We start from the raw sequence: 17,920 nt of genomic DNA, 5'->3' as shown, positions 1-17,920 counted from the left end.
GTTCTAATATTATTCTTTATTATTAGGAAAAAAAATTATTTTTGCCTTTGATCCTAAACAAAATTACTTCAACCCAAGGGTAATTTTAAATCATAATTAAAAAAAATGAAAGATAAATTTAAACGTTTGTTTCTCTCAAAAAAATTTAAACATATAGATTGAAGTTTCTATAACTGAATAAGTATGAGATAATCTACTAGTTAACGACAAAGTTATGAATAGATCAAAAGTTTAATAAAGATAGAGTTGAAGCAATTTCGAGTTGTACATAAGCAAATTTTGGACCTTTTAATTTATTATATATTAATATAAAATGAAACCATCATTAAATTTACCACACCTAAATAACAAATAGCTTGTCTGATTAAATATTTGGGAAGTATAGAAAAAAATACTTTTCCATGAATATACTTTCCACTTTTTATGGGTTTTCCACGCAGTATTCTTTACTTCATGGCAGTAGTTGTTAATTAACGTCTAGTATAGATTATGATATGGCAATGCAGATAATACTGGTCTTTCCTTAATTAAAATCTCGAGTTCTAATATGAATATAAAAAAATCATCTTCTAATGAGATTTTATATAACATAAATTTAAATTAATCGATCTTCTAATAAAAATGATCAATTTCATCAATTCTGTAATTTTTGGAGTACCATAAATCATCCCCCATTATTTTACCCTATTTGTTAATCCAAAATAAATACCTTATAAGATGGTGCAATTCTTGTGATTCCATTTCAGTGGACAGTGGGCAACCCATTTTCACCATTATCACCGCAACACCTCTCTCTCCTTCATCACCATTATCACCAATCTGCAATAATCTGCAATACCCAGAAACCAAAAAGCTCTTCATCTGAAAAACCCCATCAAAAAGCTCTCTTTTTTGTTCTAGATTTGCCAATATTTACATGTGAAAACACACCTAAAGCTTGTGAGTGTACAGAAAAGAAAAAAAAATCTAAACTTTATGGGTTATCTATCATGTAAAGCTGAATCTTCCGTATCAATTTCCAATTCTCAGAGTTGTACGGCTACTCCGAAGAAAACCCATCAACCTCATAATCAAGAAAAGGAGAAACCCATCAAAATCCAGGAGTTTAACTACAGAGATCTTGAAGCAGCCACTAATGGTTTCTCTGACCAAAAGCTTCTTGGTAGGGGTAGCCATGGACTTGTCTATAAAGGGATGCTTCGTAATGGCCGTCTTGTTGCTGTCAAGAGGTCTTCGAGAATTGCCCCAAGAATTAGAAACACCTCGACATCTGGGCAGGAGAATTGTAATGAGGTAGAGAATGAAATTGATATTCTTTCGAAATTGCAGAGCCCAAGGTTGGTTAATCTTGTTGGTTTTTCTATTGATTCTCATGACACACTTTTGGTTGTTGAGTTTATGTCTAATGGTACCCTTTATGATGTACTGCATTCCAATTCTCGTCCACTCAGTTGGGGGAGAAGGATGAAATTGGCTTTACAAACTGCTAAGGCTGTTGATATTCTCCATTCTTTGAGTCCTCCTGTAATCCATCGTGATATTAAGTCTGCTAATGTGTTGATAGACAGGAATTTCAATGCCCGTTTGGGTGATTTTGGGTTAGCATTAAGGTGTCATCTTGATGATTTTAGGTTGAGGTCTACTCCTCCTGCTGGTACAATGGGTTATCTTGATCCATGTTATGTGACCCCTGATAATTTGAGCACCAAGACTGATGTCTTTAGTTTTGGGATTTTGTTGTTGGAGATTATAAGTGGGAGGAAAGCTATCGATGTGGCGTATTCGCCCCCCTCTATAGTGGATTGGGCCATTCCATTGATAAAGAGAGGGAAGCTCTTGGCTGTATATGATCCAAGGATTCCACCTCCCAAGGATCCTGGTTTAAGAAAGCAATTGGCAGTTGTGGCTGCAAAATGTGTGAGGCCATGTAGGGAGAGGAGGCCAACAATGAAGGAGGTCGCTGAATGTTTGAGTGGGTTGAGTAAGTTGGTACCTCTACATTCCTGGAATGGTTTTACCAATCCTTGTTTGATGGTTGAGACCGTGGGCCGACCTGTGGAGTCAAGAACCAGCCAGTTGAACTTGAGGGGAAAAGGTAGTAAACAAAGAGATTTGGATGGTGGAGATGCTAGACTTGCAACGCCACTGAGGAATTCGCCGAGAGTTTACTCTGACTTAGGGTTGCGCAGCAATTTGATGGATTTAATGGCTGGAAATGAGGGGCAATCTGAATTTCGTGGAGAAGGTGATGGGGTTGAGCCTAAGTCAAAATCTATCAGTAGAGCTTTGAGCTGCAGATATGTAAGCGGATCAGTTGTTGGTAGAAGAAACAATGAGTCTATAGTTCACAGCAACAGTAGAGGAGGTACATCCCGTTTTAGAAGAAACAATTCAGTTGGTGAGCATTCAGATAGGGATTGAAGAGCTGATAGAATTGTTAATTCAATCGCTTCAGCTCTGGTGCCAATCTTTGTAGAGCATTGTAATTTTTGGAAAGTCATTTGGAATTATCTTTCTGATTTGATGAGCAAGAAAAGCTTATTCCTATAAGCTTTTCGTGCTTTCAGATCATATGGAAGTAAGGTATTGTAGGGGTGTCGAATTCTTTAGGCTCTTATTGTAGAGCATTAGTAAATTCGATCGATTGGTCATGTTTGTTGCTCAAAAGCACACCTGTTGTACTTTTCATGGATTCTTCTGTATTTCAATTGTCGATATATATGAATAGTGACAAATGATTAACTTCCATTTGTTACTCACTTATGCCAAAATTCAGTGATGGCAATGCTTATATTTACTTGTCTGCATAAAAAGGATATGGATCACAAATCCTCATTGGAACTTCATGAGAAGGAAGATAAACCTATAATGCTGTTTCATAACACATTTATTTTCTTAACTGCAAGCCGAATGAACCAGCATCCTGGAAGAGGTAACTGGCCCTCACAAGGTACATAAGATTTTCGTTTGTTCATCAGACGTGCTATTTGATTTGTCATATTTCTGCTGTAATTGTGCTACTCTATTAATATTGAGCTCTTGTGTTCTGATTTTTCAGTGTAAAGTTGTTCAAAATATTCTTTTTCTGAGCATCTTAGACACCTTATTGCAGATATATATGTGATCGTGGAAACAGAAATATTCCTTATTGTTGATGCAAGTATCAATATGCCCAAATCACTAGGACAAAGTTGCAGTATAAAATATGTTAAGCATGGTACTATCCACCTTTTCCTTGTTGGCATCTGTTCAAATATAATTTGAATCAAACTAATTTACATACTATCATTTGGAACGCTCAGTAGTTTCCATCCTCGAAATTGTGATATAATCTTATTGATTATCTAAATGAATACCATGATCATTTAACAACAAATTGATCATTTTGTGGAGAATTTGGTCCTCTTGAGTATATCTATATCTTCTACAATCGCAAAACTCAAAGTAGTTAAGATCTTGCAATGTCTAAACAAGTGAAAGCTTGTTGTATTTGTAGTTACTCAAGTTGATTCTGATAACAATCAACCAGTGTTACTCTTCTGCTTTCGTTATTGGGGAATTGATCAAGTATTACTTAACGTTCTCTTAGTTCAAGTTATTCCTTAGCAATTGTTGGATTCTCTTTTCTTACCCTATTGAGATTGAGGAGTCAAGGCAATAGAGAGAGGGACTCGGAGTGAGCCTAGGGTCTTGCAGGATGTTAGACATATCCATCTTCTGATTTTGAATGTAGTTGTACTTACTCGGGTCTGTCTTATTTCCCATACCAAACTGTATAAACTTGTTTTTTCTGAAAATCCATCTCCCTGTGTACATGCTACATATCTTGCAATATATATTTACATGTTGTAGAGAAGTAGCTGAACAAGATCTTGTACTATGATGTTGGATTGTTGGTCAAGAGAAAAATATGAGATTTACAAAATGTAGAAAGTAGCTGAACAGATCTTATTCTAATGCTGATCAAGAGAAAATATGCTTATTTTATTGTGAAGAACTTAGGTATATCTTAGTAACATGTTTTTCTTCTGAAGTGGATTTTGTCATTTTTATGTTATCTCTGTTCAGGTAAAAATATACTAATTTTCAAAGTCATAAGTTTTTTATTGAGATTTGGCCATTATTTGAGCTTAACATGCCTAGTTGTTAACAACAGAAGTTTGACAGGTACAATCCACAGAATTAGCGCCCGTTGGCCATGTCTCGATCATGTCTTTGAAAAATAGTCACATTTATCGTGTCTCAAATTCCACAGGTAAAACTTCACGACGATTTTTATTTTAAATTCCATGACAACAGCTATTTTTCAAAGAACTTTTTGGTTGTTGGTTGTTTGGGAAATGACATGTTCTGGTCTCAATAAATGATGCATTCTCACCAAACTTATTGGTGTATTAAATTAAATAGTAGTATGATATATAATAGATGTGCATTTATCATAACCAGTATTACTTGTCATACTCATCTTCCCTGGACTTTCCATATATAGTTATGATACCTATTGTCTAATTTTTTTTAATATATATATTTAATAAACATCTTATTCAACTCAGATACTGCATTTATTAATTTATTTAAACATGTCCTTGCTAGCTCATTTTAGGAGACTTTTATTTCCCCCTCTTTTTCCAGTGGAAGGAAGCATGCAGATGACTAGCAAGGCTACTTAAATCTGCAATTACAGGCAACCTTAAACTGCACATTAATAGGAATTATCTTTTGACTTGTATAAAAATGAAAAGAATATTATCTTGTATTTTGACCAAAGTAAATATGAGATGGAGCTAAGAGCTTCTCTAAAATCACCTAACTTTTCAACTAAATTTATCATTAAAATAAAAAGGGAAAAACACAAATATATTCATGTACTATCAAAGTTTATATATATCCTTGTTATACTTTTGATCCAAATATATCCATCTAATTAGTATACTTTTAATCATACTAATGCATGCATTAATACCATTACTAATATCAATGTTGCAACTCTAGGGATGTACCTGGCTCCAATTATCAATAGATGATAAATTTGGATCACTTCACAAGATTCTACTATCTCGTTTACTTATTCATGTTTGATTCGGCACACTTTTTAAATTATCTTAAAATTATTTTGGGAAGTGAATAGTACAAGTAGTACTTAATAAGAAGGTTAAAATGATACTAATAAACAAGTAAAAGCGGATGGAGCAGCATATTTGGAGCATTACCCTTGAGTCTATATTCTGATTTGCAGTTGTCTTATAATGAGTACAAACAGATTAATCTAAACAGTGCATTATTTTGTTGAACTCAATGAAGTGCTTTTTTGTTCTGATTGGTGAATGTCCTAACACGAATAGTTGTAATTTAAAACAAAAGAAAAGATAGAACTAAAATTTTAAATTGTTTTATTGCAAATATTTGAAAAAGAATCTATAGAGTTAAGAGTATGGTTGACTCTTGAAAGGAATTGTGACTAATCATTCATGTAAAAGCAAATAAGTCACGAGAAAGCAAACTGTAACAAAAAAAAAAGGAGACAAATTATCACAGGCAGCAGCAGCTAAATTCCCTTTGCAGTAAGAGACAAATTGGAGCTTCAGATTCAAACAAGAGTAGGAACAAGTTGAACTTGAAAACTCCAAAAGAATTGGACTTTTTAGCTCTCTGTCTCCTTGCAACAAAATTATATTCCTTCCTATCATATGCCTTTCCATTCACCAAAATAAAATATAGATTATCTCGTAACAACTTATACATGTGTTTCTAAATTGCAAAGCAAATATCATATCAAATTTATACATGAATAACTTACATCTTAACTAGTTATCAAACGTGAAATTACATGGGGAGGATTTAATATCAACATAACTCACCTCCAAACCAGCTACCAAACGACCACTTAATGGTTTAGTACACTAACTGGCCCTTCATAACATACAGATACAGAAGGAGGCAAAAACAGATAACATTTAAAAGGAAGAAACTTAGGTATTCAGCTTTGTTTCCATTTTTAGCTAGTCCATCAGCTACTTTTGTTGGCTTCCCCACCTTAGTCAAGGATAACCTGCAATATCATCACTGAGATTTAGCATAACGGTCATTGCCATTAGTTAGCATTTTGGCTACCTTTCTTTCGACTTCCAACACATATAAATTAAAAGACAATGGTCGAGGTGAGTGCAAGCTGACCCGAACAATTAATTAAATGCCAATGCTACCATAACCGCGATATAATCTCTGCAAAATGTGTTAGTTGAGAAGGGAATACTTGTGGCGAATTCAGCAATTTATTCCCCCATTGCTATTTCTAGTTACATCCCATAATCCCTCATTTCAAGGTTTGCTTTAGCATCAACATTCAGTTTATATAAGTTCGTAAGATGAGGGTTCCATTTGACTTCAACAGTTTGATGGAGGATACTATTGTTAGTTGTTTAGGGTTGTATATTAAGTTACCCTTGTAACAACATTGTGGATACCAAGCACTTTTTATTTCTATTTACCATAGGTGCCAAAAGCAGCCTCTCTACACCACAAAGGTAGGGGTAAGGTCTCATACATCACCTAAGGGATTACACTAGGCATCTTGTTGTTGTTACCAAAAACAGAAAGGGAATAACTCTATCAATTTCAAGTTATGCACAATATTTTCGTTAATGCATTCATGTTTTTATCTAGGAAAAAAGGGTTGTGCATGTTGGTGTGTTGAATTCCGTGATTAGTCCAAAATCTTTTTGCATATTTCCATTAAGAAAGATATGCTCAAACATTTTCTACCTCATTAATTGCAGCCCACAAACTAAAATGTCAGATCCTGTGTTTATGAAGGAGGCCAGCTATTGAAATTACGTCATGCAAAACTAGCCAAATGAAGTATACATCATTTTGTTCAAAGTTTTTAGTTTCAGAGCCACTTACAGTTAAGTGTATGATCTTTTTCCAATTTGTGGTGGTAAAAGATGGAGTACTGAACAACCCATTTTGTTTCCATATGAAGATCTCGAAATCTTCCTAGTGATTGGAACTTCTAATGTAAGTATAGTCCAATCTATTGAAAAATGTGTTCAGGAAGTTCAACGGAAAGATTAGCAAGAAAAGTTTGTCTATCATGTAAGTAGTCTGAGATGGTTTAAGTGTTCCTCATTGAAGTTGAGAGGCCTATGAATCATGTTACATAGTGCCAAGGAATGTTGGATCCAAAATTTTATTTTGTTTCTCCATCGCCTACTAGACAGAAAAGACCTTCAAGACAAAGATTCCAACCTGCACAAACATTATTCCAAATATGGGAGGGTGAATGGGAGCTATATTTCTTGCATTCATTAATTGTTCCCAGAGTGAGTTGTTATCGTTATGAAATCTCCAAGCGAGTGATGCAAGAAGAGCTTTGTTCTTCCAACTTCATTTTTGTAATGCTAGTTGGTAGTGAAATGGTTTAGTATGGTTGTTCTACGAGTGAAACTTTCATATTTAGGGTATGATTTAGACTTTGTGTGAATGATCTATCCTATGAGTGAAATTTTCATATTTAGGCTTAAAATTTACTACTTCGAATTCATGTCAAGCTGTCACGTGTATTATTTGGTTCTATTACCAAAGACCCCTCAAGACATTCTACAAGGATCCCAATTCTAAAACTTTTGCTTTATCTGTTGATTTCTAAAGAAAACTACTTTCACTATGTTGCTAGAGAAAAGATATTTCTGCTACAACCAAGAATTATACTTAACCTTAGGCAAGTCGAAATGTTGAAGAAATAGATATGATCATGAGAGCCTAAAATCACTAACAATTCTCTAGCATTTTGTATGACAAAACACATTGCTGATCATATAGCAAATGGAAGGAGTCTCAAAGGAAATAGATGAATGAGGCGTAATTGCTAAGCACGTAATGACTATTTACCTTTGCTCACTAAAACAGCAATTTTAGCTCTAAAATCATATAATTAGTAGATATTCTAGGGAAAAGACACAAGGAGCCATTCGATTTGGACTTGTGATACATTTGGATTACCATAAATGGAATACTCAAGAGGATAGTAATAGAAGTTACTGCAATTGGTATGATAAGAAAGGATAGAGTAGCTAATACATAATGTGGAATGAGCTACAAATAACACCAAAATCCTGATGGTATGGGATACTCCAGTCAATTTTCAGCTGAATGCCTCTCAAAGTGAGAGAGTCTTTCCATTATATAGAGAAAATAAAGATTACACATCCCTAAAGATCCGCCATTCCTATCCCTAAATATCAGCTATTCTATCTATACAAATCTGCCATTAAATCCCTCTAAATCTGCCTTGCTATCCCTCCAAATCAGCTATTCTATCACAATATTTATTCATATGATTCTACAATAAATGTATATGATCATGCTAATTTATATCACTATATAATTACATTAATATATACAATCATTTAGTTGTCTATCATGCTAACATCCCCCCTCAAATTGATGTTGGTGGATCAAGAAGCATCAATTTGCCTACTAGAAACTGATGGCGTTGCCGTGCCATGGATTTTGTAAACGCATCAGCTATTTGAAGATCACTGGACACATGTGGAAGAGTAATGACTCCTTTATCTACAACTTCTCGTATATAATGACAATCCACTTCGATGTGTTTGGTCCTCTCATGAAAAACTGGATTAGTAGCAATCTGAATAGCACTTGTATTGTCAACGTGGAGAGGAGTAGGATAAGATTGGGGAAATCCAATCTCAGCAAGTAATCCACGAAGCCATACAACCTCGGAGCAAGTAGTAGACATGGATCGATATTCAACCTCTGTTGAAGATTTTGACACACGATCTTGCTTTTTACTCTTCCAAGATATCAATGATTCTCCAAGAAACATGCACCAACCAGAGACTGAACGACGAGTATCAGGACATCCCGCCCAATCAGAATCACTAAAAGCATTAAGCCGAATAGGAGAACTACTTGGAAAGAACAATCCACGAGTAGATGTTCCTAGAAGGTACCGAATGATGCGATGAACAGCCACCAAGTGGAGATGACGAGGAGCTTGCATAAATTGACTAATTACAAAAGAGATATCAGGCCGAGTAATAGTAAGGTAATTTAGACTCCCAACTAATTGTCGAAATATAGTTGGATCAGGAAGAAGATCGCCTTCCTCACGACGATACTTGACATTCATTTCCAGTGGAGTATTTACGAAGGAGGAAACTTGAAGACCAGCCAAAAATCAGATCCTGAGTATATTTGTGTTGGTGAAATACACATGAAGCAACATTATGAACTTCCAAACCCAAAAAATAAGTAAGAGTACCAAGATCTTTCATATGAAAAGAATCTTTAAGCTGCTGTTGGAGGCAAATGATTAGTGAAGAATCAGTTCCTGTGATAATAATGTCATCTACATACACCAAAAGAAGAACACAACATGTAGATGTTTTCCGAAGAAACAAAGATGAGTCATATTTGCTCTGCTCAAAAGAAAATTGTAGCAAAGTAGATCAGAACTTATCAAACCAAGCTCTTGGAGCTTGTTTTAATCCATACAAAGACCACTTCAACTTGCATACATCTGATGTAGGCGATGAGAACAAACCAGGTGGAGGTTTCATATAAATATCTTCTTTAAGATCACCATGGAGAAAATCATTTTTGACATCCATTTGATAAAGAGGCCAGTTTTGTGAAGCAGCAATGGCAATAATAGTTCGTACCGTAGTCATTTTGGCTACGGGTGCAAAAGTCTCCTCATAGTCCACCCCATACTCTTGTATGTTACCAAGAACAACCAATCGAGCTTTGTACCGATCAAGAGTTCCATCAGAATGAAGTTTGATTGAATAAACCCACTTACATCCAATAGGGTGGACATTTGAAGGACATGAAACAATATCCCATGTGTCATTTTCTTTAAGAGCCAAAAGTTCTTCCTCCATTGCTTTCTACCAACATTCATGCTTGGAAGCTTGTGAGTAACAAGATGGAACAAATATGTTGGATAAAGTAGAGGAAAAGCCATACCAATTGGGAGTGCGAGATACTCTTGTAGATCGCCGAGTAGGCTCAAGAGGACCAGATCTTGAAGAATTCTCAGATTCTAGTTGTGGTGCAGTTTCAGGCGGCGGATCAATGTCGGGATAGGGTAAAGTTGGCCGATGTCGTTCATACACAAATCCAGGTTTGAACCTCTTAAAAGAAGATGATATATCCTCAAAAGTAGGAAGAAGAGGAGAAACAGAAGATGAATCTACAATTGTAGGAAAGAAATATTGATTCTCAAAGAAAACAACATTTCTAGAAATACGAAATTTGTGAGAATATGGATCATAACAAATAAAACCTTTTTGTGAAGTACTATAACCCATAAAAGCACATTTAGTAGATTGTACAGAAAGTTTATTGCGTTGCGAAAGAGGCAAATGCACAAAACAAACACAACGAAATGTATGAAAATCACTATAGTTAGGATTTTGGTAATAAAGACGAAAATATGGAGACTCAAGATTTAGCACTTTAGATGGCAATCTATTAATTAAATAGACAGCAGTAGACAAAGCTTCCACCCAATATTTAGATGGTACAGATGACTCAATCAATAAAGTACGAGTGGCATCTAAAAGATGCTGATTTTTTCGTTTAGCAACTCCATTTTGTTGTGGTGTATATGGGCAAGAGTGTTGTGAGACAATCCCTTTGTCAAGCAAGAATTTTTTGAATTCATAAGACATATATTCTCCACCAGAATCAGATCTTAATAATTTGATGCATGTAGAAAATTGAGTCTCAATGTAAGCCAAAAATATCTTGAACGTGGAAAATACCTCAGATTTGGATCGAAGAAAATACACCCATGTAAACCGACTATAATCATCTATGAATGTCACAAAGTATTTGAAATGAGCATGAGAAATAATTGGTGAAATGCCCCAAACATCACTATGAATGACATCAAAACACTTTGTAGCACGACCACCAAAATTAGGAAAAAGAAGAGTTTTACTTTTGCCTAATTTACAAGTAGAACAATCAATAGAAGCAACTGAAAATTTATTTTTATTTCCCAATAAACTAGAATTTGATAAATGAGACAACACAACAGAATTTGGATGTCCTAGACGCTTATGCCAAACCTCAGTTTTACTAGCAGTAGAAGTACAAGCAAAAGATAGAACAGGAGGAATGGAAAAGTGTATAGGAAACAATCGTCCAACTTTAGGCCCCTTCGCGATTATCGTCCCCGACACCTGATCCTGCACAAGACAACCATTACGAGAAAAATTCACATCACAATTGTTATCTACCAATTGTCCAACTGAAATAAGACTGGTTGAGAGCTTTGGTGAAACAAAAACATTCTTGAAAGTTGGAGTAATGTCCCCAACCTTGGCAATGGGTAAATTACTACCATTGACAATCTGTATTTGCGATGGACCTTGATACTTACGAACTTTTTTTAGGATGCTCGTTAAGTTGGTCATATGATTGGAAGCACCTGAATCAACAATCCAAAAATTAGATGTAACATCATTACCTTGTAATCTCAATGCTGAAAAGGCTGACACGATCATTTGTTGTACCATTTCAGGAGTTAGAACTTGTCCTGAAGATGAGTTATCATCAGTGGAACCGTTTATCCTAGCTTGAAAAGCATTGATCCTACGATTTTGAGGGCGCGTGGGACACTCTTTGATAATGTGTCCTTGTTGTTTACAATAATTACAGAACTTCTTGCTACAATTGCTAGCAATATGACCATATTCCTTGCAACTGTAGCATTGAGTTCTACTCATATCCCTGCCCTTTCCTTTACATTGAGCAGCAAATGCAGTAGTGACATCATTTTCTTTCTTAAAAGCATTTTGTGTGACAAGACGTTGCTCTTCACGAAGTAATCCCTAAAGCAAACATCCAAAGAGGGAGACGGGTCACGATTCATCAAGTTAGAGCGAACATTCTCAAAGTCGGAGCGTAATTTCATCAAAAATTGGTCTCGCTTGCTTTGCTCATGAACTGCCTGAATCACTAATAGGGATTCAGTAGGTATTTTGGCATAGACAATATCTGTAAATTCAGCCCATAAGTTTTGAAATCCAGAAAAATAATCATGAACAGAAAGACCTCCTTGAGAGTAATTAGCAATTTCATACTCCAACTGAAAGCGTCTTGCGCTATTATCTTGGTTGTAAACCTTTTGTAAGTAATCCCACAAGGCCTTAGCTGTCTTGTACGGCCTGAGATTAAGAACAATAAGAGGGTCAATTGACCCTAGAATCCATGTCATCACCCGAGCATCTTTAATCTTCCATTCACCTAACTTTGTTGCATCAGTAGGAGCAGGATCGCTTCCATCTATATGGCCCCATAGTTCTTTGCCGGTGACAAACAACTGAAATTGAAACTCCCAAGAAGAATATTTTTTTCCAGTGCAACGAACACTGAAGGATTCAAAGTGATGTGAATTCATGCTTTTGAATAGCTATAAAACTACAAAGACTCAAGAAAGCAACTAGAATGATCAAGAACAAAATTCCCAGGAGGTAGCCAAAAACCAAGATTTTCAAAAAAAATATAAAAGGAACCACAGATGACTCTATGAAACAAGACAGCCAAGAGAAGGCTTTGATACCATGTCAATTTTCAGCTGAATGCCTCTCAAAGTGAGAGAGTCTTTCCATTATATAGAGAAAATAAAGATTACACATCCCTAAAGATCACCATTCCTATCCCTAAATATCAGCTATTCTATCTATACAAATCTGCCATTAAATCCCTCTAAATCTGCCTTGCTATCCTTCCAAATCAGCTATTCTATCACAATATTTATTCATATGATTCTACAACAAATGTATATGATCATGCTAATTTATATCACTATATAATTACATTAATATATACAACCATTTAGTTGTCTATCATGCTAACAACTCCCACACAATATTCACAATTGATGCATAATAAACTACACAAAAAGATAGCATTATGGTATTTAATCAGGAACCTTGATCTCTTTAATATGAATCTATATGAACCTTTTAACTGAGAAACCAAATTGAATAAAACTTTTGGATAAGAAACCAAACTCAATAATCTCTTTTTAGGGAATTTAAGGATTCTTCAATGTTATCCAGAAAAGAAAAGAAAAAAGCAAGGGCTCCCTCAAACTAGAGGTTCTTTAACTCCAACACTTATTCTATACTAACGTACAAATTTTTAACGTAACATAAAAATCCCCTGGAAACAAAATAACTAATGTACATTTAACAACAATTACTCTAACTATGCGCACGCCTCACGGAGTGTAGTTGGTCCTAAACCCTGATCAATAAAGAGGGTTATGGAATGTTGGTTCAATATGAAGTTCAAACGGTAAAGGACAAATTCTTTTACGAATGAAAAACAAGAACAGTGTTTCTACTATACTTCTCCCCTTCGTTTTGGTTTGACCAACTATCTAACTTAAGCTTGTCGAATAAAATAGTCACCTCCTTAAATACAAAACTACCATCAAGAGAAGTCAAACTAACATACAGCAATTATCGAGTACTTATTATTAATTTTAAATTTGATGCAACATCTTATCCTCAATCAATATTATAAAAATCATTTCAGTAAAGGGCATCCCGCGTTCAGGTTAGGTTCAGGGAGGGACACACCCCAAGGGGATGCAATGTAGGCAGCATACTCTGACGCAAGCATCAGTCGTTGATCCCACGGCTCAAACCCGTGACCCATATGGGTCACACAGAGACAGCTTTATTTTTGCTCCCAGGCTCCCCTTCAGTACATCAATAATAAAGTCATTCATATTCAATATGTTTCTCTTTTATTTCTGTGAACATCAACTCATGTTGAACAAAATGAGAAGTAATATTTATTAATTTTGAAACTGGTAGCAGTCAAAATGAGAAGTAATATATAATATTCTGATTGTTTCAGTGTAACCAGAAAAAGTAATTGATCTAAAATGCATTAATTACCTGTCATAGCTTGGATATATGGACCATTAATCTTGATGAATGGAACGTGTTTTATCTTGTGCCAATCTTCTCCAACATCCTTTCTGCATCTTAACCCCAAATTTGGACAGCCCCATATAGACAGAAACTGAAGCTTGGTTAGGTTTTTCACTGATTCTGGTAGAGAACTTAATTTTCCGCAGTACCACAGCTCCAATTCTCTAAGGGAACTGAGGTCTCCTAGCCATTCTGGAAGCATATACATCTCAGAACAGCTCCATATATGCAGAGTTTGGAGAGACGTAAGGTGTTGCATAGGCATCGGCAAGGTTGTCAAGTTTCCACAGTCAGAGAGTGATGCATATTGAAGAAACTGTAAATTTTGTAATCCTTTTTCCAGGCTAATGTTATGGCAATCATGAATGGACAAGGACTTCAAAGTCCCAAGTCCACAGGAATCGAACACAGAACTGAGATTCTTACAGTTACTGATGCTTAATGACTCAATACAAGGAAGAACTTTCAGGTCACTCGAAAGACTTCGAATCTCTGGACAATCTCTAATTTCTACAGACAGCAGACTTATATTGTTTTTCAGCAACCCTTCAGGTAAGTGTATAAGTTCCAAAAATCCACTGATCATAAGATGAGTAAGGGAGGTAACATTGGCTGCTGTCTCAGCTAGTAATTCACTGCTACAATCAGACAATTCTAATGAGTTGAGAGAGGGTAGATATGGCAAGTTATTCAAAGAGGGACATGCCTCACACGTAAATTTCTTCAGACGAGGAAGAATACCATGATCTTCATTAACTGACCATCCCAGTAGACAGGGCATATTCCTGAGGGTGAGTTGCTTCAGTGATGCAAAATGAGTAGCCGAATCCTTTCCACCAGAACTACCGCAGAAATACATTGCAGAATCCATTCCATCAACAGTGAGAACCTCAAGAAAAGGCAGTTTCTCTAGTTGAGGCAGTTCCACGCACCTGTGACATTTGAGAAGTGAGAGTTCCACAATGTTTACCAAGTATGTAGTCATCAACCAACTGGGGAAATTTGCACCAATGTAACCCTCTAAGTGTAACTTCCTCAAATCAGAATTTGGTTGAAGCCCTTCAACAACTCGCTCAACATTTTCTCTTGTCTCCATTTCTTCAACTTGCGCCCATATTAATTTTAGAAATCGGATGTGCCTCTTCCCTTTCAAGTTTGCATTTTTGGCACATATTTCATTGGACAAATTCTCAAGGTTCTTGATCATTAATTCACCATGAAGATCAAGTCTCTGCAATTCTGAGATGTCACTAGCAGCAGCATCGCTAACAATGTAAACTGGCAAAGTTTGAAGGGATCTCATCTGTCCAATGCCACCAGGTAACATGGTTAAGGATGTGCATCCGTATATATCCAGATGTCTAAGGTTCACCAACTTTCTAATTTCTGCCGGAAGTTCTATCAGATGGTTGCAATGCTTAAGTATTAAAGCTTCAAGATTAAGGAGGCAACAGATAGACTTAGGCAATGTTCTCAGCAGAGTATGTGAAAGATTGAGGTACCGCAGATGTAATAAAGTACCAATTGAATTAGACAACTTCTTTATGCTAGTACCGCTGCAATCTAAAGCCCGAATAGATCTAAAGCTCAAAAAGAAACTTTTGGAAAGTTTTGTGATATTTCTCTGCCCATCCAATAGAAGAAATGATCGCAGATTTTGAGCACTCTTCAACATGCCGGGATTTTTAGGTACCACCTCATTGCCAAACATCGATAAGTGGCGTGTCGCCACAGGAATGATAACCTCCTTGCCAAATTCTGTTGTTAAACAATCAACACCGCCTACAGATTTGGCAAGATCATGAACAAGATCATGCATGTCACACTCGACTATATTCCCATCAAAATCTCTTCTCACATTTTGGAAGAAGGAGCGCCACAACAACTCATTGAAATAACCATTCCCAACTTCTTCTGGTGGTATGCTTTCAGAGGACGGAACAAATCCTTCCGCCATCCATAGGCGTATCAAGGTGTTTTTATTTATCCGATATCCCTTGGGAAATATAGAACAATATGCAAAACATTGTTTCAAATGTGTTGGCAAGTATTCATAACTTAATTTTAGGGCCGAAAGAATACCAGCTCCATCTTCATGTCCCATAAGATCCCACATTGCACAATCACGGATGAAGGACCACTCAGATTTCTGATTCTTTAAGCACATCAAACTTCCAAGGGCCTTTGCCGCTAAAGGAACTCCCCTACATTTCTTTGCAATTTCTTTCCCAACCTCCTCAAGAGCTAATAGTTCTTTTTGCCTATTCTTATATGCAAGCTCCTGAAACAAGGACCAGCAGTCACCATCTGAAAGGCCTTCCAAACGGTATGGATTTGTTGTGCCCATCAGTAATGCAACCTTCTCATTGCGAGTAGTCACTAGGAGCTTACTTCCATCCAAACCATTGTGAACTAAGTTTTTTAATCTCTCGTATTTCTCATGATCATCATCCCATACATCATCTAGGACAAGCAGAAATTTCTTGCCCAATATCAACTCCTGGACACGCCGCTGGATCACATCCATCTCTACAAGGTTACAACTACTACCAGTGCCAGATTCTATTATTGCTTTAAGAAGTCTTTTCACATTAAATCCTTCTGAGACACAAACCCATATTCTTGTATCAAAACTATTCTCCACAACAGCATCATTGTAAACCAATTTCGCAACTGTTGTCTTCCCAATTCCTCCAATTCCAATAATACTCACAACTGACACATCTGATCCTATAAGTAACTTGATTATATTCTTTTTATCCTTATTTCTCCCTAAAATCTTCGATTCAATTACATAAGAATCCGATTGTGGTCTTTCGCAAGAAAACCTTTTTTCATAAACAACATCCCTAAAATGAAATTTGGCTCTCTCATTCGCAACAAGGTCTAACTTTTCCACAACTTGTTTCAGTTTCAACTTCATACTATAACCCAAAAAAATTAATGTACCACTCAAATAAAGAGAATTAACAGCATGGAAAACACAATAACGGGTTTCCCTGTCATCAAGAACTACCTTATGGCGAAGCAGTTCAGTCATGTATTCATCCAACAAATCATCTGCTTCATAGACTATGTCTTTGAGCTTCACCAGCCAGTTCTTCAAAGCTTTTTCTTTCATTTGCCTGTCCTCAGCATCTTGTAAAACAGCTTGAATTGTTGATAATGTGCTCTGTAGATTCAACATCTCTTTTTTTGTACTTCCTAGTAGTCCATTTTTTTGGAAAATTTGGGAAGCTGTCTTTTGGAAGAGGACTTCCATTAGAGCAGAAAGTACTGCTTCCGCCATGGCTGGTATATCAACAAATATGTTTGATCAAGATTTAGTAAAGCAAAACAATTTCCTATATAGAAGGCTAGTTGCCTTGTATTCACGGTGTTGTAGTGAAGACTAGGAGGTCAAATAAATACTAAGTCAACATGTATTATATTATTACATTACCCTTGGGACTTGGGTAGGGACGAACACTGCAGCCAAATAAATAGTAAGTCAACATGTATTATATTATTACCTTTTTACCTTTATTTAGAAATGGGACTTGGGTAGGGACAAACACTGCAGCCAAATACATAGTAAGTCAACATGTATTATATTATTACCTTTATTTAGAAATGAGATTTAGGTAGAGACGAACACTGCAGGAGATAGTAGTACCAAATGTTACATGAGATGTACTATCTACAATTTAACTTTTTAAAGCTTTTGCCTTTTCACATAGACACGTGTATTGCACTTAAATTGCAGTTCCCTGTTTTGTTTCTTTTTGGACATTTGCCTTCCTTTTCTACTCATTTATCTTTGGGTAGGGACGAACACTGCAACAGATAGTAGTACCAAATGTTACATGAGATGTACTATCTACAATTTAACTTTTTTAAGCTTTTGCCTTTTCACACAGACACGTGTATTGCACTTAAATTGCAGTTCCCTGTTT

At 36.0% G+C, this 17,920-nt stretch overlaps 2 protein-coding genes across 2 annotated transcripts; one reads left to right on the top strand and one right to left on the bottom strand.

Annotated features, from left to right (window-relative positions):
* The first annotated feature begins 928 nt into the window (after nucleotides 1–928).
* Nucleotides 929–2,771, top strand: LOC125810496 (serine/threonine-protein kinase-like protein At3g51990). The gene has a single exon (XM_049489968.1). The coding sequence runs from the start codon at nucleotides 976–978 to the stop codon at nucleotides 2,419–2,421; it is 1,446 nt and encodes a 481-aa protein (XP_049345925.1). The 5' UTR covers nucleotides 929–975; the 3' UTR covers nucleotides 2,422–2,771.
* A 2,927-nt stretch (nucleotides 2,772–5,698) lies between these two features.
* Nucleotides 5,699–17,277, bottom strand: LOC125810485 (putative disease resistance protein RGA3). The gene is made up of 2 exons (XM_049489955.1): nucleotides 13,950–17,277; nucleotides 5,699–6,049 (listed from the first exon to the last, which is right to left on the bottom strand). Exons 1-2 carry the CDS (start codon nucleotides 17,272–17,274, stop codon nucleotides 6,039–6,041), a joined length of 3,336 nt encoding a protein of 1,111 aa, XP_049345912.1. The 5' UTR covers nucleotides 17,275–17,277; the 3' UTR covers nucleotides 5,699–6,038.
* Between the last annotated feature and the right edge of the window lie 643 nt (nucleotides 17,278–17,920).

Source organism: Solanum verrucosum, unplaced genomic scaffold, assembly GCF_900185275.1.
Source record: "Solanum verrucosum unplaced genomic scaffold, falcon-dt-bn FXZP01000118.1, whole genome shotgun sequence".
Lineage (NCBI taxonomy): Eukaryota > Viridiplantae > Streptophyta > Magnoliopsida > Solanales > Solanaceae > Solanum > Solanum verrucosum.
Note: the sequence above shows the minus strand (reverse complement) of the source record. Positions and strands in the feature narration are given on the sequence as shown.